The sequence below is a fragment of the Eulemur rufifrons genome, chromosome 8 (assembly GCF_041146395.1).
Source record: "Eulemur rufifrons isolate Redbay chromosome 8, OSU_ERuf_1, whole genome shotgun sequence".
NCBI classification, from domain to species: domain Eukaryota; kingdom Metazoa; phylum Chordata; class Mammalia; order Primates; family Lemuridae; genus Eulemur; species Eulemur rufifrons.
In genome coordinates, this window is record NC_090990.1 from 35,235,462 (window position 1) to 35,262,514 (window position 27,053).

The 27,053-nt window shown below is 33.9% G+C and overlaps 1 protein-coding gene across 1 annotated transcript in view; it reads right to left on the reverse strand.

Moving 5' to 3' along the window:
* SPATA6 (spermatogenesis associated 6) overlaps window positions 1–27,053 on the reverse strand; it is a 111,094-nt gene that overhangs the window by 74,500 nt on the left and 9,541 nt on the right. Inside the window, exons 2-3 of the mRNA XM_069479173.1 lie at window positions 21,324–21,461; window positions 20,047–20,095 (exon numbers count right to left, since the gene is read on the reverse strand). Coding sequence (XP_069335274.1) covers window positions 20,047–20,095; window positions 21,324–21,461 — 187 coding nt within the window. The remainder of the gene's footprint in view (window positions 1–20,046; window positions 20,096–21,323; window positions 21,462–27,053) is intronic.

Consider the following 27,053-nt stretch of genomic DNA (forward strand, 5'->3'; position numbering starts at 1 on the left):
AAAGTGAAATGGAACAGAGGCAGAAAATCCCAGAAAGCAAGCCACCACACTTTGAACAGTACACAAAGGAGCTCTTTGAAGTTAAAAAGTTATCCTGAATAACTCTTTCTTCTAAAAGATCAGGAAAAAACTGAATTAATTTTAAATTCAATTTTAAAAATGAGCAAAGAAAAGGATTAAGGTCAAATCTCACACTAAGTTCTTATTTACAAAAAAATAATAATAAGCAAAAGATTTTAAAAAACTCTATAATGATAGCAGCCAAAAACATGCTAGCAAAATAAAACAAAATCATAATTTATCGAAAAATTAAGAAAGTAATACAAGATACTGAAGAACTACATAAATCAAAATTAGAAAAACACAGAAGTGAGATGGTATAAATCAAGAAAGAAGTACAAATAAAGAAAGTCATTTCAGAAATAAATGTAAATTTAAAAAAACAAACAAGTAAATAACAGAATAGATAATGCCTTAAAGGAACAGAAGAATAAAAAATGAGAATTTTTTTAAACAAAATAAACGAACCAAAAAAAGATTTTAAAATGGAGATATAGTAACAAATACTAAACAGGCAAAAAAGATACAAAATACTATAATAGTAGTTTCTGATAAAGAAAACTAAGGCAAAGGAAGAAAATAAATTTTAAATACCACAGTTCAGGAGACTTTGCTGAAATGTGAAAAAAGATTAGAAACTACAAATGAAAGAGAGCACATTGTACCTAGAATACCAAGCCATAAAAAACAACTTCAGGACATAGTCTAGTAAAATTATCATTGCTTTAAAAATAAGTAAAAAACATTTTAGGCACTTAGGCAGAAAAAACAAAGTGATTTGTAACATTAAACTTTGAAAAAATGATTTAAACAACCAAGGAAAGACTTGGGTTAAGCTAAGCAAAAACAAAAATAAACTATAAAACTACATAAAGGAAAGAAAACAATTACTAGTTCAAGCAAAAGTCTTTTAAGAAAAATAACCATAATTATTATATATGTGATATAATAGTCTTTTAAGTCTTTTAAGAAAAGTCGTTTAAGAAAAATAACCATAGTTATTATATATGTGATATATACACCACATGGCTCAGCTACAAATACTTTTTACATAGTTATAACAATACAAACCAAAATTGTGATATACCTATATTTGGAGGATTGAAAGACACAAAATGGACATGCATATGTTTTGAAGGCAAGTAGAGAAGGTGTGAAAAGAATTTGAACCATCAGTTTCCACAATGCAAAGTAGAATGTCTAAAACTAAAAAATCAAAATATTACAAATTCAATAAAACGTGTTATAGATAAGAAGGTAAATACAAAGAAAAACAATTGATAAAAAATGAAAATTAGTCTCTAGCGGAGTAGGAAATGATGGGGGATAGGGATGTTACAGGACTTCTGCTTTCTGTAATAAGCCTATAGACTATATATAACTGATTTAAAGAACAATAACCTAATTTTATGACTGAATAAAAATAACAATATAATTCTGATATAAGTAAAACCAAAGTTAAAACAGTTGACCCCTGAACAACCAGGCGGCTGGGGAACCCCCAGTTGAAAATCTGCATATAATTTTTGACTCTCCCCAAATTTAACTACTAATGACCTGCTATTAATAAGAAGCCTCACTGATAACATAGCCTATTAATACATATTTCGTATATGTATCATAAACTGTATTCTTATAATAAAGTAAGCTAGAGAAAAGGAAATGTTATTAACAAAATTGTAAGAAAGAAAAAATATATTTACTATTCATTAAGTGGAAGTGGATCATCATAAAGGTCTCCACCTTCATTGCCTTCATGTTGAGCAGGCTGAGGAGGGAGTGGAGGGGTTGGTCTTGCTATCTCAGGGATGGCAGAGGCAGAAGAAAATCCACATATAAGTGGACCCACGCAGTTCAAACCCATGCTATTCAAAGGTCGACTGTATATGTATATATGTATACATATGTATATATGTGTGTGTATATATAAAATGGTCTGAGAGCAATTCCAACAAAATAATTAAGTTAATGCAGAAAATAATTTCATAAAGAAAAGTAAAAGGCTAAGAATAAAGCCAAGGAAGGAAATAGCCTTTTTATAAGCAACCTGAGTAAAACAGTAGTGTACCACACCAGCCAGAATCATTCTGGAATGAGCCAAACACATAAGCAGAACATAGCCAATAAAATATTCATCACAATATTAGATGGGTATTCAATATCACCAAGTTATTATTGGTGAGAATGTACAATGAAACAAAAAAAGGTAGCTATTAAAATACATTTCCAAATATAACTCATTTCCAATGAGTTTGCTAAAGGTAAACTTAAAGTATCAATGGTCTCAGAAGGAACATGAAGTTTTTAAAAAAGTGTTTAAATAGAAAACAAATTTAAGATTTGTGTTGATATACTGTAATATATATACCTTCTGAATCTAGCATCGGCAAAATGAATAACTGTCACACAAAGTGAAGTAATGAACTAACTAAACAGTACAGGTTGCATTGATAATGAAACTCCTCAGCTATAACTGGCCTGAAAACTAATTGCCTGAGTTTGTTTAGCTTATATTTTATCATTAAAACACAGATTAAAAGAGGGAAAGGGAGGAAATTTCTCTCTAAAATTAAAAAAAAAAAATAATGAAGATTAACTTTTACCGAGAAAAACTATTTCCTAGTTTCTGTAAGCAATTTTCTACTCCTTTATATTTAAAAACATACATATTTTGGCAAAAGTACTTCAAAGAAGTATGATCCTGGGAAAACAGCAGAATAGGAAGCACCAGGAATCTGTCTCTACCTAGACAACAATCACGCTGGCAGATCTGTTTGATGTAATTATTTTGGAACACTGGAGTCTATTGAAGGCTTGTAACTTCCATGGGAAGACTTGAACTATTAATATAAACTGCAGTCACTTTCAGCTCTTGGCACAGTGGCAGCTACCCATCCCTCAACCCCCAACCCATGGTAGGCAGAGGTGCATCCTTTCTAAGAGCAACCTGCATGCAGCTTACCAGGGTGGGCAGAAAAGGACCCAGTCCTCCAAGTATCAAAGACCTGTGCTCTGATCCCAGAGCCTCTGATTTCTGCTTCTGCTCACAGAGGTGCAGAAAGAGGCTTGTGGCCCTTGTCCTTGCACCTCATCCCATTATCACCAGCCCCTGCCACTCAGGCTGAAGTGATTTCCAGGGAATTTAAAGGGCCAGGACCCTTTGTTTCCCCTTCATTTTTTTTTTCTTTTTCACCATTTCGGAGCCTTAAAGAATAGAACATTGAAAAACAACTGCATATGTAGAGAAAAATATACGATAACCCCACATGCCCAGGGAAAGGCTCAGAAAAATACCTTAAAAGGACTTTTAAGTTTATACCTCAGGCTAATCTTCAACACACAGGACAGCCTATAACAATCAAAACAAAAACAAAAACAAAAGCCAAAAACAATAACAAAAAACAGCAAAATCCAGGGAAAAGAGAGAATTTGGTTTCAACAGTTACCCCATGTTATTATTATTATTATTATTATACCATATTGAACTGGACTGTTCAAATGTCCAGTTTTCAACAAAAAATCATAAGGCACATAAAGCAATAGAAAACTATGCCCCAAAGGGAATGAATAAATCAACAGAAACTGTTCCTAGAAAAGACATTCTGCAAGATAAACTAGACAAAGACTTTAAAACAACTTTCTTAGAGATGCTCAAAAGAACAATGCTTAAAGGAAGATAGGAAGAAAGATCAACAAAATTGGCAAACAGTTTCAGAAATGAAAATAGGGACATTATTATTGATTCTACAGAACTAAAGAGGATTATAGGAGAGTACATGAACCACCATAAGCACACTAACAAACAGAATGTCCTACATGAAATTGGACAAATTCCTACAAAAGCAAATCTTTTTTTTTTTTTTTTTTTTTTTTTTTGTTGTTGTTGAGACAGAGTCTCACTTTGTTGCCCAGGCTAGAGTGAGTGCCATGGCGTCAGCTTAGCTCACAGCAACCTCAGACTCCTCGGCTTAAGCGATTCTACTGCCTCAGCCTCCCGAGTAGCTGGGACTACAGGCATGCGCCACTATGCCCGGCTAATTTTTTCTATATAGATTTTTAGTTGTCCATATAATGTCTTTCTATTTTTAGTAGAGACGGGGTCTCGCTCTTGCTCAGGCTGGTCTCGAACTCCTGACCTCAGAGCGATCCATCCGCCTCGGCCTCCCAGAGTGCTAGGATTACAGGCATGAGCCACCGCGCCCGGCCTCAAAAGCAAATCTTATCAAGACTAAACCATGAAGAAACAGAAAATCTGAATACATTTATAATTAGTAAAAAGATAAAATCAGTAATTGAAAATCTCCCAACAACAACAACAACAACAAAAACTCCTGGAACTGACAGCTTCACAAGTGAATTCCACCAAGCATTTAAAAGAACCATACCAATCCTTCTCAAACTTTTCCACAAAATTAAAGAGGAGAAAACACTTTGTAACTTAGTCTATGAAAAAAACATTACTCTGATAATAAAGCCAAAGACACTACAAAAAAACTATAGACCACTATCACTAACAAACATCGATGCAAAAACACTCAACAAAATAATAGCAAACCAAATGTAGCAGCATATTAAAAGGATTATATATCATAATCAAATAGGATTTATTCCTGGAATGCAAGGATGGCTCAGCATATGAAAGTCAATCAATTTAATTACACCTCATTAACAAAATGAAGCTAAAAAAACACATGATCATCTCAATTGATGCAGAAAAAGCATATGACAAATTCAACACCCTTTTGTGATAAAAACACTGATCAAACTAGGAACAGAAGGAAACTACCTTAACACAATAAAAGTTATATATGAAAATCTACAACAAACATAACACTCAATGGTAAAAGATTGAGAGCTTTACTAGAAGATCAGGAACAAGACAAAGAAGCCTACTCTCACCACATTTATTCAACATAGTACTGCAAGTCCCAGCCAGAGAATTTAAGAAAGAAAAAGAAATAAAAGCCATCCAACTTAGAAAGGAAGAAATAAAATTATCTCTGTTCATAGATGATATGATCTTACATGTAAAAATCCTTAAAAATTTCAGAAAACAGAGCTAATAAATGAATTCAGCAAAGTAGCAACATACAACACACAACAATCAACTTGCAACAATCAGTTGCATTTCTATGCAGTAACAATGAACAATCTGAAAAGGAAATTAAGAGAATTCCATAGAATAGCATAAAAAGAATAAAATACACTGGAATAAACTTAACCAAGGAGATGAAAAATGTGAATATTGAAAACTACAAAATTTTGCTGAGAGAAATTAAAGAACACATAATTAATTTGGAATACATCCTCTGTTCATCGATTGAAAGACTTAAGATGTTAATACCACCCAAAGTGATCTACAGAGTCAATGCAATCCCTATCAAAATCCCAATAATGTTTTTTTGCATAAATAGAAAAACCCACCCTAAAATTCATATGGAAACTCAAGAGACCCTGAATAGCCAAAACAACCTTGAAAAAGAAGAACAAAGCTGGAAGACTTACACTTCAAAACTTTCTACAGAACTATAGTAATCAAAACAGTGATATACTAGCATAAAGATAGACATATAGACCAATGGAATAAAGAGCCCTGAGATAAACCCTTGCATATATAGCCAAATGATTTTTGATTTTTGATAAGAGTGCCAAGACCATTCAAGGTCTTGAGGAAAGTACAGTCTTCAACAAATGGTTCTGGGAAAACTGGATATTCACGTGCAAAAGTATGAAATTAGACCCTTACGTAACAATATATTAAAAAATTAACTTAAAATGGTCTTAAATGTAAGACCTACAACTATAAAATTCCTAGAAGTAAACATAGAACAAAGCTTCATGACATTGGATTTTGCAATGATTTCTTGGATAGGACAACAGAAGCACAGGGCAGTAAGAAAAAAATAAATTGGACTCTATGAAAATTAAAAAATTTTGTGCATATCAAGGCAGTATCAACAGGGTAAAAAGGTAACCAACAAAATGGCAGAACATTTGCAAATAATATATAACTGATTAATATATAGAAATATATAGAATAGATATAAAACTCAACAATAAAAAAATTCAAAAATGGGTAAAAGACTTGAATAGACATTTCTCCAAAGAAGATACACAAATGGCTAATAAGCACATGAAAAGATGCTCAAGATCACTAATCATTAGGAAAATGCAGTTTAAAAACTAAAATGAGATACTATCTCACATTCACTAGGATAGCTTCTACTGAAAAGAGAAAATAACAAATGTTAGTAAGGATGTGGAGAAATTGGAATCCTTGTGTAGTTGATGAGAATGTAAAATGGTACACCTGCTATGGAAAATAATATGGCAATTTCTCAAAAAATTAAAAATAGAATTACCATATGATGCAGGAATTCCATGTCTGGATATCTACTTAAATGAATTGAAAGTAGGAATGCAAACAGTTATTTGTACACCCATGTTCGTAGCAGTTTTGCTCACAATAGCTAAAAGGTGGAAGCAACCCAAGGTCCATTGATAGATGAAGGGACAGGCAAAATGTGGTGTATGCATACAATGGAATATTATTCATCCTTAAAAAGGAAGGAAATTCTGAGATATGCTACACATAGATGAACTTGACATGCTGTTTGAAATGCACCAGTCAAAAAAAAAGTACATGTGTTTGCTTCGGCAGCACACACACACACACACACACATATATATATCAATCACACACACACACACACACACACACATATATATATATGTATAAAAGTACAGTATGATTCCACTTATTTGAGATACTCTGAGTAGTCAAAATCACAGACAGAAAATACAATGGTGGTTGCCAGGGACTAGGGGAAGTGGGAAATGGGGTGTTATTGTTTAATGGGTATAGAGGTTCAATTTTACAAGATTACAAGAGTTATGAAGATGCATAGTGGTGATGGCACATTATATTAATAAATGTATTTAATACCACTGAACTGTGCACTTAAAATGATTAAGATGGTAAATTTTATGTTATGTATATTTTATCATAATAAAAAATACTTCAGAGAGAAAGTCTTTAAATTATTAAAGGAAAGGCTTTATAGAGAACTAATGCTGCTGAAACCCAAATAGTAAGTTAATGTAAACTACATCTACTAGAACATATAGTATAATTAATATTACTGTTCAATTGCCCTTTATCTTATAACTAAAGATAACTTTCCTTCTTCCTCTGTAAAAATTCTCATTTTCACACGTACTTTTAGTGTGAGTTACAAATTAAATACACTGTAATACTCCAGAAATCCTACTCACATATAGTAAATCAAAAAGCTACAGTAAATACCTTAAGAGAAAGTGCCAGACTATGGTTAACCCTCTGTACCAGCAAGAACAACTGCCATAATTATTTCCTCTAAATGCCTATTTACCTGCCGTAATTATAAAGATAAATTGGTTGGAATATATTTGCATTGTGGATTTAAAATAGGAATCTTTAGTCCTATCCTACAAGCTCTTCTGAGGATTGAGTCAGGGATACTGTCATTCACAGTCTTTAAAGGATTTATTCTCAGCCTTCAAATTTTCACCTGAAAGCCTTTTAAATATCCCAGACACCAAATAAGCACTAATTTCTAGAAGCTGAGAATCTGACGCTCTAATGAAACTGCTACTTTTCCCTATAGGCAAGGGAACTCAATAGGGACACCTAGAAATCTACTGCAATATAAATAAAGATCATGTCTTATCATTGTCCAACTGTTGAAGGCAATGAGGCCAGAACAGGTATTCTATTATAAATTCTCAAATACAAAATACATTTTCTAACCAAAGGACTATCACACTACAAACTATCTCAATATGATAGTTCTAGCAGTCATAATAATAGTAATGAGGGGCAGTTATATAATGCATTTATGGTATTTTTATTTAACTCCTTGGATATCAAATACCTAGTATGTGTCAGGTACTACTATATGCGCTAGAGATACAGCAATGAACAAAACAGGTAAAGTCTCTTTTCTTATAAAATGATCATTCTAGTGAGACAGAAAATAAAAAATAAATAACATATCAATGCTAGAAAGAAAAACAGGAGGACCATTCATCCCTTTTTTCCCTGAGAAGTATCCTTTTTTATACCTTTTGTTTTGGCAGAAATATTAATAGCATACCCTTTTATTCTCAAAATACTCTGGGGCAGAAGATACAATTCTAAAGACAATGGGACAGAGATTGAGACACTGACAAAAGTGAGGTGCTATTTCATATATGTTGGTAAGAGAAGGTCTCTTGGATTATGATGGTGAATCTGAGCAGTTACTGGAAATAAGTGAGGCAGCAAGCCATATGTATGTCTGGAGGAAAAGCTTTTCACACAGTGCTTTTGTGGTAGTGAGAGAATTTGTGTGTTCATGGGTACCTATCTGTAGACAAGAATCTGTGAATCTTCAGAGAGGAAGGATGGAAATTCACAGTTTCAGTAGAGAAGTCTATGAAGTAGAAAACTTTTTCATTCTCTTTCTTGCATAAAAATGGTTCCCAGGGTATATCTTAACTACTTTTATTCTGGTAGATTCCAGGATTAAAAACATTTCCCTAAAGAGAAAAACCTTCTCTATGAATGTAAAATTGCCCTATTATGGCTTTTAAAATATCATATACATATATTTCCCTAGAGCCTGATGCGATACTGAGTCTCTGGAGATTCCTTAGAGGTGTACATAGGGTATGAGATGGAACTGGAAAGTTCTGAAATAATAGCAGTAGTAATAATAATAACACACCACCACCAATAATAATAAACAAGGGACATTTTAGGTGATTAGTAAGTCTAAGGACTATTATAATCATTTGACCTGAAGTTTCTCAAGGATCCGATCATTTATCAGACTGTCGAGTTAACGGAGTCCTAGGATTCCCTTGAGTATTTGGACAATGTTCAATTTGTTTTTAAATAACACATTCTTCACGAATTTTGGATTTTAAACAGGCAGTGCACACATTAGTGTTGTATTTTAGACAGTAAGAAATGATATATGTGACTCACAATTTCAATAGTAGAATAGGTAGGTGGAAATTCTAAAACATTCCACATTGGTTCAGTAACTTTCCTTACTTGAAATGCTTCTCTTTTCTTCCATTGACATAAAGCCAAACTGTTTTACTTCTTTGGGCTCGACTTTATATTTTATTTAAGTGGGCTGTTTCTACCACTTCTGCTATCACTCTGTGTTTAAGTTTAAAGGCTCAGCACTGTGGAGGCTCACTGCAGAACCATTTATGGGCTGCCTCCACAGCATCTACTCCCCTCCTTTCCCCTTCTATCAGAGATCTGGGTAGTTCTTAGAAAGCTGACACATGCACCACCTAAACCAAAGGTAGAACATGTGTAGGCTAATAGGCTAAACCAACAGCATATTATATGCCCCTTCCTACCGTGAATAAAATAAATTCAAGGCTTGATGAACAGTATGGAACACAGATCTCTTACTTATTCTTAAGAATATGGTGGAAAGATGTGAGGCCTAAAAGTACTAAAATTTTGCTACTATAAATAAGGTTAAGATTCAGGAAAATATAACAATTATAAATGTATAAGCAATTAAGATGAAGCCTCAAAATAAATATACCAGTCTAAGTCCAATCAGGAGAAAGGAACCACAGAGAGAAAGTTTAATATAAAGAACTGTTAACTACAGCAGGATAGTCAAGTAATAAGGGATTATCTAGGAAGAGATAAAGAGATCTTAAAATAATACAGAAATAGCAGGTAGAGGAGCAACCATTATCTCTAGGGCTCAGACAGAACACCCAAAGAAAAGCTCTGCCCAAGCCCTCTTCCCCAGTGCTGAGATTCAGACCTTGTTGGAGACTGTACAACCTTGGCTCACTGAAAGAAAAGTCGCCTAGTGCTGTGCCAGTGGAATTTACTGTAAATCTGCCCTTTGGAACTTGCCAGAAATTCTCCCTCTAGGGTGCCAGGGAGGCTATTTACAGGGAAGTATTTCAGTAGAAGCACTTCACTACAAAACATCCAAAGAGGGGACAGCTGGGGGAAAATGCTGTTGATTACCATGTACTGCAATACCTGGACACTGGAGAAGCTACAATGGCTTCAGAAGCCTGGTGCTAATCATGTCAACAAACCAGTCCCTGGAAGCAAAATCCTTTCCCTTGCGTGATTTCTCCTCTGCCCTCTAATGTACAAAGTTTCAGTGCCAGGTGGAAAGAAGAAAATTAAGAGCCCAAATCAATTTCCACAGAACAGGCAAGAAGACTGAATTTGTTACAAAGGGGCAGTAAATTGATAATCAGCATGTTATATGAAGCAAAACTTGATATAAATGAAAGGAGAAACAAAGAACTCAATAATTACAGTAAGACAATTAAATACCCTTCTCTTAGTAATTAATAAAACAATAAACCCCCCAAAAAATCAGAATATAGAAGACTTGAACATTATCAAGTCTTCTGACCTAAATGACAGAAATAGATTGATATAGAATGACTCAACCAACACCACCAAAATATCGTTGACCCTTGAACAACATGGGTTTAAACTGCATGGGTTCATTTATACACAGATTTTCTTCTGCCTCTGCCACTTCTAAGACAGCAAGACCAACCCCTCCTCATCCTCCTCTTTAAGATTTTCTCAAGAAAGGAAATCTTTCTTAATTTTCTTTTCTCTAGCTTACTTTATTGTAAGAATATAATATATAATATGTATAACATACAAAATATGTGTTAGTCGACATTGCCATCAGCAAAGCTTCCAGTCAACAACAGGCCATTAGGAGTTCAGTTTGGGGTAAGTCAGAAGTTATATGTGGATTTTTGACTATGCAGGAGGTCAGCATCCTAACCCCTGCACTGTTTAAGGGTCAACTGTATACATTCTTTTCTAGTGCACTTGGAACATCCTCAAGACCTTAGGATAGGCCATAAGCAAGTCTCAATAAATTTTAAAGGATTCAAATCCTACAAATTATGTTCCCTTACTACAACATAATTAAATCAGAATCAACATTAGAAAGAAATATAGGAAATCCCCAAATATTTAGAAATAAAAGAACACATTTCAAAAGAACCCAAGGTCACAGAAAAAATCACACCAAAAAAAAATTAGACAATATCTTGAAATTAATGGAAACAAAAAATAACATCAGAACTTATGAAATAGGGCAAAATAAGTGGGTAGATGGAAATTTATAGCTTTAAAGAATTAGAAAGGAAGAAGTATCTAAAATCAATCATCTAAGCTTTTATCTCAAGAAGCTAAAAATGGAAGAGCAAATCTAACATGAAGTAGGTACAGACTGAGTATCCCTAATTTGAAAATCCGAAATGCTCCAAAATCCAAAACTTTTTAAGTACCGACATAATGCCATATTTTCCATAAGTGGAAAATTCCACACTTAACCTCATGTGACAATCACAGTCAAAACAGAACACAGTTTACTCAGCATCCCCAAGGGAAAATAAGACCCTTCCAGCCTCCATCAACTGCAATGTATCTTTTCCATTAAAATCCATATGCCCCCATATAAGCATGTACCCAAAGGGTAATAAAATGGCATATGTACAAGCTGGACATGCCAACAGCAGGTTCCCCATGATGTCTCACATGGGGCCAAGACCTATTTGCATTACTTACTGTGGGTGTTTTGCTTATTCTCTGCTCTGTGGTGCAAAGATATTATTGAAAATATCAAAAAGACCTGCAGATACCTCTATGGGTAACAGTGATTTGAAAAAGAGGAGGCATTTATGGTTATCCATAGCCCAGAAAGTCAAGTTGTTGGAGAAACTGAACTGTAGAAATTCCATGCCAAAAATGAACAGAAGTTAATGAAAAATAGAAAAACACTGCATAAAGCTAAAAATGAAGATTTCAATCATGTTCTGAAAGAATGAATCTGTCAGTGATGCAGTGAACACATAATACTTAATGGTGTGGTGATCAGGAAACAAAAATCTATCACAATGAACTGAAAATTCAAGGGCACTGTGAATATTCAACAGGCTAGTTGCAGAAATTTAAGAAAAGACACAGTATTAAATTTTCAAAGATGTATCGTGATAAAGCATCTGCTGATCATGAAGCAGCAGAGAAATTCATTGATGAGTCTGCCAAGGTCATTACTGATGAAAATCTAAAGCCAGAACATGTCTATAATGCTGATGAAAGATCATTGTTTTGGCATTATTGCTCCAGAAAGACACTGACTATAGATGATGAGACAGCCCCTACAGGACTGACGGTTGCCAAGGACAGAATAATTGTTCTGGGACGTGCTAATGCAGCAAGCACACATAAGGGGAAACTTGCTGTGATAGGCAAAAGCTTGTGTCCTCTCTGTTTTCAAGGAGTGAATTTCTTGCCAATCCATTATTATGCCAACAAAAAGGCATGGATCACCAGGGACATCTTTTCTGGCTGGTTTCACAAACATTTTGTACCAGTGGTTCATGCTTACTGCAGGAAAGCTGGACTGGATGATTACTGCAAGATTTTATTCTTTGACAACTGTTCTGCTTATCCTACAGCTGAAATTCTCATCAAAACTAATATTTATGCCATGTACTTTCCCCCAAATGTGACTTCATTAATTCATACAAGTGACAAGGGTATCCTTAGATCTATGAAGAGTAAATATAAAAACACTTTCTTGAACAGCATGCTAGCAGCAATGAACAGAGGCATGGATGTGGAAGGTTTTCAAAAGGAGTTTAGCACGAAGGATGCGATATATGCTATAGCCAAAACTTGGAACATAGAGACTGAAGACATAGTTGTGCATGTGTGGCACACTACTGTCCTACTATATTCAGTGATGATGATGAACAAGGTGGTGACTTTGAAGGATTCCATTTGTCAAGTGAGAAAAAAATGAACTCTGACCTCCTTATACATGTAAAAAATATACCTTCAAAGTCCATCAGTAAGCTCAAAGAATTGGATATTACAGACGTTTTTAACATTGCTAATGAGGCCCCAGTTGTTCGTTCATTAACTGATGATGAAATAGCCAAAATAGTTCTGAATCACAGTGACTATGATAATAGTGACAATGAAGATGACATTGTTAACACTGCAAGAAAAGTCCCTATAGACAACAGGGTGAAAATGTGTGATAGGCTTTTTGAAGAATTAGAGGACTGCGCATTCATAACAGAACAAGAAATCATGTGACTTTATAAAATCAAAGAGATACTTCTTAGACATAAACCTTTGTTAATGAGACAGATGACTCTGGAGGAAACATTTTTGAAAAGCCATCTAGCAGAATGGCTCCTCATCCCTAGGGACCCATTTCCTGGTCCTGCAACTGCTTTTTGATGTTTCTTCTCACCTAAAAAAATAAAATATAGTATACAGTAACCTTTTAATCAAAGCACAGCATCATAGATGGAGACTGAAAGTCTGCCGTTGTTTGTTTTTGTTTAACGGCTGATACAGGTATCCTGTTGATGTTACTGTGCTGCTTACTTACTCTGAACACATTATTTTTTCATTATGTCATATATTTTACTGTTAAGTACTTACATATGAATAAATACAAGAAAATGATTGCCTTTTGGTAGCATACAAATTTAGAGTCAGGTATTATCATGACACAAAATAAACACTGATTGTCCAAATGGGTGGCTGAGACAGTGATACCTTTGCTTTCTGAAGGTTCAACATATACAAACTTTATTTCATGCACAAAACTATTTAAAATATTGTATGAAATTGCCTTAAGGCTATTTGTATAAGGTGTATGTGAAAATACATGAATTTCATGTTTAGACTTGGGTCCCATTCCCAAGATATCACACCATGTATATGCAAAATATTCCAAAATTCAAAATCCAAAATACTTCTCATCTCAAGCATTTCGGATAATGGATACTCAATCTGTAGAAGAAAGAAATAATAAGGATCAAAATGAAAATCAATGAAAAAGAAAAGAAGAAAATAAATAAAAATCATTGAAACAAAAACATGTTCTTCAAAAATATCAACAAAATTGATAAACCTTTAGGTTAAACCATCCAAAAAACAAAAATCAGAAAACACAAATTACCAAGAACAGGAATGAAAGAGGGGATACCACTATTACTCTTACAGAAATTAAAAAGGTCCTACGGGAAAAATATGAACAACTTCAAGGTAGACATCTTAGATGAAATGGATAAATTCCTAGAAAGGTACAAATATCAGAACTAACTCAAGAAGAAATAGATACATAACAAGAATTTGATATAGTAATTTAAAACCTTCCCAAAAAGAAAAGTCCAGGCCCAGATGGCTTAACTGGTGACTTCTAACAAATATTTAAAAATAAAATAATAACAATTCTATACAAACTCTTCCAGAAAATAGAGAAAGGGTCCATTTCTCAATTCATTCTATAAATCCAGTACTACCTGGATAACAATGAAAGAAAATGAAATTACAAAACTACAAACCAATGTTCCTCATAAATAGACACACAAAAAAATCATTAACAAAATATTAGCAAACTGAATGTGGGAAAATATAAAAAGGATTATATACTATGACCAAGTAGGGTTTATCCCAGGAGTAAAAGGTTAGTTTAACATTGGAAAATCCATTAATGCAATAGAATAAAGGGGCAAAAAATGCATGATCATCTTGATATAGAAAAAGAGTTTGATGAAACTCAACACCTATTCATGATAAAAACATTCAACTAGCCTAAATTGATCTCTTCATCTTCCATTAATAATAGAGGATCTTCTTAGAAAGGGTATCTTTCTATAATAAAAATAACTGCTAACCTCATATTTTTTTGGAAGACTGAATGATTTCCCCCTAACATCAGAAACAAGGCAAGAATGTTTGTTTTCATCACTTCTATAGTTAACAATGTCCTGGAGGATCTAGCCAGTGCAATAAGACAAAAGAAATTGTTAAAAGAAGAAGAAGAAAAGAAATGTAAAGGCATACAGATTGGAAAGAAGAAAGTAAAACTGTCATTATTCTCAGATCATATAATTCTAGATGTAAGAATTAATCTATAAAAACAACAACAACAATAAAAAACCTACCTGGACCAAAAAACAAGTTCAACAGGTGCAGAGGTGCAAGGTTCAAGATATATAAAATCAATTTTATTTCTATAGAGTGCAAATAAGAATTAAAAAATAAACAAATCAATTCATCATAGCATAAAAAATAATAAAATACTTGAAAAAAAACTTAACAAAAGAAATGCAAGACCTGTACACAGAAAATTCTAAAACATTGCTCAGAGAAATTAAAGATGATTTAAGGTAAAAAAAATGGAAAGACACACCAGGTTCTTAGATTGGAGATCTGATAGTTTTAAGAAGCAGTTCTCCCCCAAATTTATCTCTAGATTTTTTCTATTAACACTATTCCCATCCAACACTCTTTCTATCTAATTTCCAGCCAGCTTTTATGTAGAAACTGACAAGCTAACCCTAAAATTTATGTGATGCACAAAGGACCTAGAACTAGTAAAAATAGAGCTGAAGAACTCACACAACCTGACTTCAAAACTTACTAGAAAGCTAAAATAATAAAGACAGTGGTATTATTAACATAAGGATAAACATATAGATGAATGGAACAGACTAGAGAATCCAGAAGTAAACCCCCACTGTATTGTCAATTGATTTTCAACAAAGGTGCAAAGATAATTCAACGAGGGAAAGGATAGTCTCATAAACAAATGGGAATGGATGCCAGGAAAACTGAATATCCATTTATCACCGAAAAAAAAAAAAAATTAACTGGATCCTTACCTCACAGCATACATAAAAATTAACTCAAAATGTATCATAGGCCTAAATGTAAGAAATAAAACTATAAACTTTCTAAAAGAATAGGAGAAAATTTTTGTAACCCTGCATTAGGCAAATATTTCATAGACATAACACCAAAAACATAAACCATAAAAGAAAAAAATTGATAAATTTGACTTTATAACCTCTGTTTTACAAAAGACACCAGTGAGCAAATGAAAAGACAAATCATAGACTGTGAGAAAATATTAACAAATCCTATATCTAATAAAAATTTTATATTTAGAATATTGAAAAGAAAACCTCTTACAACTCAATATGAAGGCAAATAATTAAAAAATGGGCAAAAGATTTGAATAAGAACTTTATAAGAAAAGATTTATGAACAGCTAATGAGCAAATGGAAAGATGTTCAAAATCATTAGTCACTATAAAAATAAAAATTAAAAATACAATGAGATACTAAGACAGACCCACCATCCAAAAGGCTGAAAATATTAAATCTTGGGAATGATGTGGAAAAACTAAAACCTTCAAAAATTGCTGGTGGAAATGTAAAATAGTAGAGTAACTTGGGAAACAGGTTGACAGTTTCTTAAAAGGCTAAACATATACCTAGCATACAAGCCAGCATATATCCACATATTCATACCAACATGGTTCATAATTGCCAAATACTGAAAACAGTCCAAATACTCATCAAAAGCTGCAGTTCCCAACCCCCAGGCTGCCGCCCAGGACCGGTCAGTGGAACCTGGCCACACAACACTGCCTGAACTCCGCCTCCCTCACTACCCCCACTTCATCTCCCACCCCCACCCTGACTGTGAAAAAATTGTCTTCCATGAAACTTAGGAACCCGGCTGCACAGCAGGACGTGAGCGGTGGGTGATCTAGGGAAGCTTCATCTGTATTTACAGCTGCTCCCCATCGCTGGCATAACCGCCAGAGCTCCACTCCACCCCACCTCCCATCCGCGCCTGGTCCGTGGAAAGACTGTCTTCCATGAAACCAGTCCCTGGTGCCATAAAGTTTGGGGACCCTGCATTAAAGGGTCAATATGTGTGTAGGGGGGAAGTTCCATACAATAAAATACTATACAGCAATAAAAAGTAATGAACTACTTGATGTGGAATAATATAGATGATCCTCAAAAATATTATTCTAAATGAAAAAGCCAGAGAGAAGAGACTATGTGTCATATAAATTCTTTATATGAAATTTCTAGAAAAGCAAAACTCTAGAGACAGAAAAGAGATTAGCAGTTGCTGGGGACTAGGTGGTGGGGATAGGGATTGACTGCAAATAGGCATCAGGGAACTTTTTAGGGTGATAGAAATAGTCTAAACTGGATAGTGATGATGGCTTACAACTGTATACATTTTCTAGAAATCATTTAACCATAGTGACAATGGGTGAATTTTATGATATGTAAATTATACCTCACTAAGACTGTTAAATAAGGGAAGCAGGGAATGAAGCACTTGCCCTGCCTTGCCTATAGGAACTTTATTTCAGGTTAATGAAATTGCTGATAAGGACAAGTTTTTTATAGAAAAATTCCAGCTAATAAGTAGGAAAGAATGACAATATTAGAAAAATAACAGTTTTGTAAGCCCCTAACGAAAAGATGGATCTCAATGGATGCTAAAGTTATTAGACGAAAAAGGCTGATGAGAAACTTCATAATGGAAGAATCAAGCTGATGCTGCCTGGAGCCAAACGATCAATCTTAGCATCCTTGAACTTAAGACAATCAAACATTTTATGCAATTTGATATAATGAAGGATTCTTGCCAAAATAATAAAATAAAATAAACCTGAACTTAATCAAACCTTTAAGTGCAATTATCAGTTTATAATATAAGTAAAAAACACTTTAAGGCAGCAATCAGCCAAATTCAAACCGTAGGACATTCTAAAGAACCTAGTTTTCCTAACGAATTAACAATATTAAAAACAAACAACAAAACAGTAAGTACTACGACCATAGAAAAAAAGAAACTTAAGAGATAAATAGCCATATGTGATGTGTGAACCACTCCTTGACTGGATCTGATTTTAACAAAAAGCATTTTGGGGACAACTGAGGAAATCTGAATAATGACTAAATATTTGATTTCATTAAGGAATTATTAATTTTGTTAGGTGTGACACCAACATGGTGGTTATAGTTTTTAAAAGCTTTTATCTGATAGAGGTCATACCAAAGTATTTGCAGTGAAATGACACAATCACAAAATTTGCCTTTAAATATTCTAGCATTTTTTTTAAGTGGTAGGGTGAACATGTAATAAGATTGGCAAAATGCTGAAAATTAAGGAAGCTGGGTGACAGGCACATGAGACTTCATCATTTCATTCTCTCCACTTTCAGTGTTTTCTAATTAATTTTTCATATTAAAAAAGGTTAGGGGACAAAGAAAGATCACAAAACAGGGGATGGTGGGCAAGGGGAAGTATTGATAAAAGAAAAAAGAGCCCAAAGCTCACAGGAGAGGTCAGGGGTAAAGACTGATGTGGAAGACATCAGAGGATAGTATTTGGAGAATATCATATAAGGAGAGAGCATAAATAAAGTAAAAAGATGTCAGAGAAGTGAAACCAGTGGAACACCAATATTTAATATTTAAAATAGGGCAGGCCGGGTGTGGTGGCTCACGCCTGTAATCCTAGCACTCTGGGAGGCCGAGGTGGGTGGATCGTTTGAGCTCAGGAGTTCGAGACCAGCCTGAGCAAGAGTGAGACCCCATCTCCACTAAAAATAGAAAGAAGTTATATGGACAGTTAAAAATATATATAGAAAAAATTAGCCGGGCATGGTGGTGCATGCCTGTAGTCCCAGCTACTCGGGAGGCTGAGACAGGAGGATCGCTTGAGCTCAGGAGTTTGAGGTTGCTGTGAGCTAGGCTAACGCCATGGCACTCACTCTAGCCTGGGCAACAGAGTGAGACTCTGTCTCAAAAAAAAAAAAAAAAAAAAAAATAGGGCAGAGAAAGATGAATTTGAGAAGGATGCCAAAAAATGAAATATCAGTGGTTGAGAAGAAACCCAAAAGAAAAAAAATCAATCAGGGAAACCAAAGAAGAAAGTTTCCAAGTAATAAGCACTAAGTATTCTTCTTATAGCCACAAAATTTCAAACCAAATGGGAAAAAAAAGCATTATTTTTTAATAGGAAAATTTCAAAATGAGAGAAATGATTACCTTAATTTTTTCTAAGATAAACAATTTCCCAGATACTGAACAAGATGTTCAGAAAATATTCAAATTCATATATCCACTGGCACCAAACTGCTACCTTAGCTAATCTGCCACAGTGGAAAATAGAATACCAAGTGCTAGAACAGCTATAAAAAAATAAATAAGATATTCACACAGGCTATAAAGAGCTCTTTGGAGAAGAGTCAATAAACTATCATATAACCTCTATGAAAACAGACAACGGTCTGGCCCCATTCCTCACTGTACACCCAGATTCTAGCATGGCGCCAAGCTACATGCTTTTACATTGCTAGAGTCCCAGTGGGTTGGGTAGGGGGGAAGTGGGGAGGGGACAGTTTACGATGGTAATGCTCAATATTGTTGCCCTTTTGAGCCACAGTTATACATTAGATCAATCTGGTGACCCCAGAGCCCTTCCTAATTACAAAGATAAATAACAGAGTTTTTCATTTCACACCCAGAGCTTGAATAACTTATTCCTAAATGTACATTTTTGCATTGCTGCTCTCACAAATAACTGTATCTTTTTATAGTTGATTTCTAGTAGTTTGAAGAATTTACTGTTTTCTATAGCCCTGAAAAAATATTTCTTTCAAATAATTAATTAACATAATGAATGTGATACAAAATGCAAAAGCATATGTATTTAATATTTTAAGCTACTATTACTTTGATCTTCTATTATTCACTGTCTTGATTTGCAGTGCACTGAGGTTAAAGACATATTTGTGTTTTCAGGGCAAAGTCCCACCTAACATGAATTGCCATCATGAACACTCCTTATCATCTCAATCAATAAAAGATTTAAATAAGTCTCTTTTTGTTTTCCATAGACCAAACACTTTTTATCATTTCTAGGTATATTCTGAAATTCTAAAAAATATAAAAAAGTCTCAGCTCAAGATTTTTAAAATTCAAATAGACCCTTTTAAACTTTTATTTAACCCAGGATTAAAGAGTATAGGGATAATAAATTCTAAAATGTCTTCGACTCAGGAATTAAAAAGTTAAAAACTTACATTCAAGCTGTGCAACCACATCTCCAGGGTCTACTGCATCAGGGAACACCTGTAGCAGGAGGAGGATTCAGGGGAAAAACAGGATGTGGAAGAGGAAGTGAAAGGAAGACAATATATGACTGTTTTTTTTCCCTCTCATTCTCAGAATATCATTCCTTTCCCAACCAAAGAAACTTTCAACATTATTGAGAACTGTCACTTCCTCTCTGCTTCTCATGACTATTATGAAAGATTTTACAAATAAATAAACTTTATAGCTCGCACTGCCTCCCTCTTCAATTCCACCTGCTAACATTCTTCTCCTCATTTGTTACCATGAATGTACCCGCCTTCTTCGTGTTCCTCCAACCCATCAAGCTTATTCCCAACAAGAAGCTTTTATATTTATTATTCCTCTGCTCTTTCCCTAGACTTTCAAAACTAATATAGTTTCATAATTCAGGCTCAAAGCTTAAATGTTATTGCCTTCTCTGACCACCCCTTAAAATAGACCCTAATCCCCTTACCGCCACCCATTTTATCCTCTTTATGCACTTATCACTAGCTAATGTTATTCACATATTTAGTTGGTTATTGTCTGTTTCTCCCATTACAATGATTCTGCCTTGTTTACCATGTGCCCTCAGTGCCTAAAACAGTCAATGGAACAGAGCAGGGTCTGGGTAATTATTTGTAGAGAAAAGGAAGAAGGAAGGAAGGCAGGCAGAGAGGAAAGGAGGGAGGGAGAAATGGAAGGGAAAAAGAGAGGAGGAAAGAAAGCAAGAAAGGAATGTGGGTGGAAAGGAAGGAAGGTTGAAATAAGGAAAGCAGGTAAGAAGGAAAGAAGAAGTGTCATTAAAAGGTAAGAAATGTGATTGGTAATAATTAACCCAAAGCAGCAGTTTTAGGGGAAAAAAAGAAAAGAAACTTATAGAAAGAACTACCACAAGGCAGCTATAAGTAAAATATGACATATTCTTACCTATTAATTACTTATCTCTTTCTTTTTTTATGAAAATGATTATTTAGAATTCTAGATGTTATGTCTCACATAAAGCCCACTAAGACAATTTTAGAAGCAAGCTAATCCATCAAGGGGAAAAAAAGCAACTGATTCAATGTATATTAAATGCATATGTATTTCTAAGTGTCAAGTTCTAAGTTACAACTTTCCTTTTGAACTAAACCAAAGGACAAAGTCAGCAATAATAATTTGTGTTACGGGCTTTTATTCAAAAATTAGAACCCCTTCATTTTTTTTCTTATTTTTTAACACTTCATCTGATATTGGAACTCACCTTTTCAAACACCATTCTGGCATTGAAGACCAGTGGAAAAGTGGCTGGGACACATTGTGTCTTTTTGTATTGGCCAAACACACAGATGCTAAGATAGATGTCCTCCTTGTCTTTCAGCACCACTCCTGGACAAGTTACCTGAAAGAAATTAGATAAATGAATGTAATTGCTCTATGAATTCCCTAAACTATCCTACTAAGATGATTTATCAAATATTACATAAAAATACTAGTCTGCTAACCTAACAAAAATACACACAAATAAAAAAGAGAGAGATTCTAGTGTTTACAGAGTTAAATGAAATGCCTTTATAACTTCCATCCCTCTGAGAAATCTGTAATTTTCCATTTGGTTACTTGTGTCACATTTGAAGCTCTCTGTGCTGGCTCTTGGGACAGACACTAATAGTTTTAAACAGCCAGCCTTAGGCTTCTACTTTATGTTGAATGCTTACATAAAGTTATTCAGCATCATTTAATCACAAAGGATTAATGCTCAGCAGAAATAAAACGTTACACTAGAGAACAAAAAAAATACCAATACCAATAAAAAGTACAAATTTGATCTCTATCACCCTAAGTAGCAGTCCATAGATACCCTTATCAAAAGTAACATGACAAAGTTTCAAAGCTAATGAACTGAAAGTCTCTAGCCCAATGAAGTATTTTTAAAATATTTAATTGCACTTAACTATCATTATTATAATTGACAGAAAGTATAAGCGTAAAATGTGAGGTTTCTAAATAATACAGTGCATAGTCTCCAGTCTCTGCCTATTTCATTGCCAGTGATCAACCACACCCTTAACAGGATATTAAAGGTTCTCTAAGATTTAAGTCCAACACAGTAATATTACCCAACACCCCCTAACAATACAAAGAACCCATTACACTCTTGCCTCATGTTCTTCCATCATTTGTATAATGTAATATAATGTAAGGAGTAATAACTCCTTACTATTCCATTCTATCTCTTCCTCTATTCCTACAATCTGCCAAGACACACATCAACTGCCACATCCTACACAAAATTTCTCTTGATTCACCACCTAAAATTATTTAATTCAATCATTTATTATGAACTTACTGTATGCAAATAATATGTTTTAAATTCTCATAGCATTTTGTAGTTCGCTTAAGGTCCAAATTATTGTCTACATGCATTTTAATTAACTGGGCACATCTCACCTCTTTTACTTGTTTATAAATTCTCTGAAGACAGAAATTTTATTTTCCTCATCATGGTATCCAAAGAAATGGACTTTCAGTATTAAGAAGCTTAGAGATGATCTAGTCCAATTTTGAATTCTTATGTATGAAACCATCAGAGCCCCAGGAAAGTTTAGGTGATCTATTAACTTAAGGTCAGAAAGTAAATGACTCATAAGGTTAAATGAGTTAATACATTCAAAGTGCTTAGAGCAGTGCTTGACAGAGCATTCATCAATACTAGCTATCATTATTGTTAGATTAAAAACCATATCATCTGCCATCTTAACAGACTAGTGCATTAAATAAATGACTAAGGCTTAATGTCCCTTTGTGCACAGCAGTTAAGATTATTTTCTAGGCCAGTTATTATTTTCTGACTCCATCTCCCTATTACTCTATTTTCCACTTTTGCCCTAATATATTCCCAACTGATCACTATAAAATCAAGGTGCTCAGCAAATCTCACTCTGTCCATCAGCTTCATTTCCTACTCTGCCTCAGGAGAGGCAGATTCTAAAACCAAAGGTTTCTAAAACCAAAACAGTCTTAGAATTCTTCTAAATCTGCCATGTTACTATCCAACATGGTAGCTGCTACCCACTGATACCTATAGATGTAGCTAGTCCAACTTGAGATGGGTTGTAAAACACATACTGGGTTTCAAAGACTTGTTACAAAAATATCTAAGATTTGCATTAATAACTTTTATATAAAAGTTACATCTTGAAAGGATATTTTGAATATATGTATTTAAATAAAATATATTATTAAATTTAATTTTATCTACTTCTTCTAACTGTTTCAAATGTAGCTACTAGAAAATTTAAAATTATATCCTTGGCTCAAATTTGAAGCTCATATATTATTTTCATTGGGAAGCACTGCTCTAATTGTCCTCACTGAAAACTGCTGAGTCTCTTCCCAATTTGAAACATATGCAATAAGGCATAGCTTTCTCTTCTCATCTACAATTCTATAAATTCTGCCATCATTTAAAAGAATACCCAGCAGCTTTCCAAAAAGAAAGCAGGAAAAGAGAGGTTAAAAAAAATCAGATGGGGCAAATAGAAAATAACTGGCAAAGTGGTTGACTTAAACTACTTTGACAAGCTATGACATATTCTTGACAATTTAGAAGGGCATGCACGTGTACAAGGCTGGATGTATGCTCAGAAATGACCCGAGAAAGCCATAATCTCCCACTTCTGGCTGACCTTGAGGCTCTAGGAAAGCTGGAAGTGAAGACTACCACAGTTGCAGACTGCCCGTCAGGACATAGAAAGCATGCCCCAACATGCACACAGAGATCCTCAGCAAAGGCTGAGAGACTTATCGGGTCAAAGCATTTAAGGAAATGTAAGTCTAGTCATTAGCAGACCATAAAGCTAACTGAGCAAAGACTTTGGTGGTCACACATGACAAAGAATACAGACTTCACAGAATTAGTTCAGGAAAAGAACTAAACAAACAAAAAGCAACAACAGCAAACAATAAAAACCTGGGAGAAGGAAGAGGGGGTCAGATTTACAGAGCTCCACATAACATTATTTAAATTGTCCAGTTTTCAACAAAAACTACGACATGCAAAGAAATAAGAAGTATGACCCCCACACAGAAAAAAAAGCGGTCAATAGGAACTGTCCCTGAGGAAGCCCAGAATTTGGGCTTACTAAACAAAGACTTTAAATCTATTATAAATATGTACAAAGGACTAAAGGAGATCTTGTTTAAAGATCTAAAGGAAATTATGGAATGCCATCTCATAAAATAGGAAATATCAACAAAAAGATAGAAATTATTTTTTAAAAAGAACCAAGTATAAATTCTAGAGTTGAAAAAGTACCCAAATAAAATAAAAAAATTCACTAGCGAAGTTCAAGAGTAGATATGAACTGTCAGAAGAAAGAATAAGTGAACCCCAAAATATCTCTATTAAAATTATCCAGTCTGAGTAACAGAAAGAAAAAAGAATGAAGAAAGAAAAATGAACAGAGTCTCAGAGACCTGTGGGATAACATCAAGCATAGCAAAATAGAATATAATGGGAGCCCTGAAGGAGAGGAGAAAAGGCCAGAAAAAATATGGCAAGAAATAATGGATGAAAACTTTTGAGATTTCAAGAAAAACAATCAATACATCCAACAAGATTAAAGATCTACAAATTCTACACATCATAATCAAACTTTCAAAAAAAGAGAATCAAAAGAATTGTCAAGAAGAGAGAATCCTGAAAGCAGCAAGAGAAGTGATTCAGCAGGTACCAGGAATCCTCAATAAAATTAATAGCTGATTTTTCATCAGAAACATGAAGCCAGAAGTGCGATGACTTAGTCAAAGTGCTGACAGAAGGAAACTTTCAAACAATAATTCAATGTCCACAAAAATTCTCCTTCAAAAAGGCAGTAAAATTAAGAGATTCCCAGGTAAACAAAAACTGAGAACTCATCACTAGCAGAACTTCCCTACTAGAAATACTAAAGAAAATCCTTCATGTTGAAATGAAAGGATACTAGATAGTAACTCATATCTACATGCAAAAATAAAGAGCACCAGTATATAAAACAGCATAAGTGCATTTTTCTCTTATTGCTCCTATCTTATTTAAAAGACAATTGCATAAAGCAACAATGATAAAACTGTGCTGATGGACTAATACATGTTAAAATGTAATTTGTCACACACATCTCTCTGAGCTTTGGCAGGAAGAAAAAAATTTTTTTCAAACTTAATTTGTATGATGATAATAATAAAGAAGAGGAGAGGAAATAGAACAAAATAGAAGCAAAGGTTTTGTGTACTACTGAAACTAAATTGGTATTAATCCATACTAGATTATTATAAATAAAGAAATTAATTGTGAACCCCAGTATAAGCACTACAAAAATAACTCAAAAAATACAGAAAAGAAACAAGGAAATTAAAATGGTGCACTAAAAAATAGTTAACACAAAAGAAGGCCATAATGGAGGAACAGAGAAACAAAAAAGATATAAGGCATATAGAAAACAAATAGCAAAATGACAGAGGTAAAGCCTATCTTACCTGTGATTACATTAAAGATAAATTCACTAAACACTCCAAACAAAAAGTCAAGACTGGCAAAATGGATTAAAAAACTATGATCCAACTATATGCTGTCTATAGATTCAAAGACACAAATGGATTGATAGTAAAAGGATGGAAAAAATATACTATGCATGCAGTAACCAAAACAGAATTCCAGTGACTATATTAATATCAGACAAAATAGACATTAAAACAAAGATTGCTATGGAGACAAATAAAAACATTTTATAATTGCATAACAATTAGAAACATATACAAGACATATGTCAAGATGACATAACAATCATAAACACATATGCACTTAACAAAGCCCCAAAATATATGAAGAATAAAGAGACAAGTATCTCTCCCAAGATTAATAAATGGCCAATAAACTCATGAAAACATGTTCAACATCATTAGTCATTAGGAAAATACAAATCAAAACCACAATGAGATATCTTTTCACACCCACTAGGATGGCTATAATCAAAAAGATGGACAAAAACAAGTGTTAGGGAGGAAGAAGAGAAATTGGAACTCTCACATGTTGTTGATGGAAATAAAAAATGGTACAGCCACTACAGAAAAAAGTTTGACAGTTCCCCCCCAAAATTAAACAGAGTTACCATAAAATCCAACAATTTCACTCCTAGGTATATACCCAAAAGCACTGAAAGCATTATGTCCATGCAAAATTGTGTACACAAGTATAGCAACATTGTTCATAATAGCCAAAAAGTAGATACAACCCAAATGTCCATCAATTGGTGAATGGATAAGCAAAATGTGGTATATCCATACAATGAAATATTTTTTGGCCACAAAAAGGAATAAAGTTCTGACATATGTCACAATGTAGATGAATCTTACAAACGTTAAGTGAAAGAAGTCAGACACAAAAGGCCACATGTGTATGATTCCATTTACAGAAATATCCAGAATAGGAAAATTCATAAACATAGAAATTAGATCCGGGAGCTGCTGGGAGGGGGAGAACAGGGAATGACTGCTAATGGGTACAGGATTTCTTTATGGAGTAATGATATTTTCTGAAATAGATAGTAGTGATTGTTTCACAACTTTGTGAATATACTAAAATTTATTGAATTATACACTTTAAAAGTACAGATTTTATGGCATGTGAATAATATCTCAATTTTTAAAAAAGATGAAGCCTAAGGATAAAACTAAAATGGAAAAGATATACCATGCAATCACCAAAATTATAAGAAAGCTGGGGTTGCTATCTTAATACGATATGAAGTAGACTTCAGAAAGAGATTACCAAGAGTAAAGTAGAACATTTCATATAAATTAAAAATTTGAATTACTGAGAGCACATAACAAAATTAAATGTATAAGTACCTAATTATGCAGTGTCAAAGTAATGAAAAGCAAAAAATTATATAAATGAATTACAACACTACTCTCAGTAATTGATAAAGCAATCAGTCAAATATTAAAGATATCG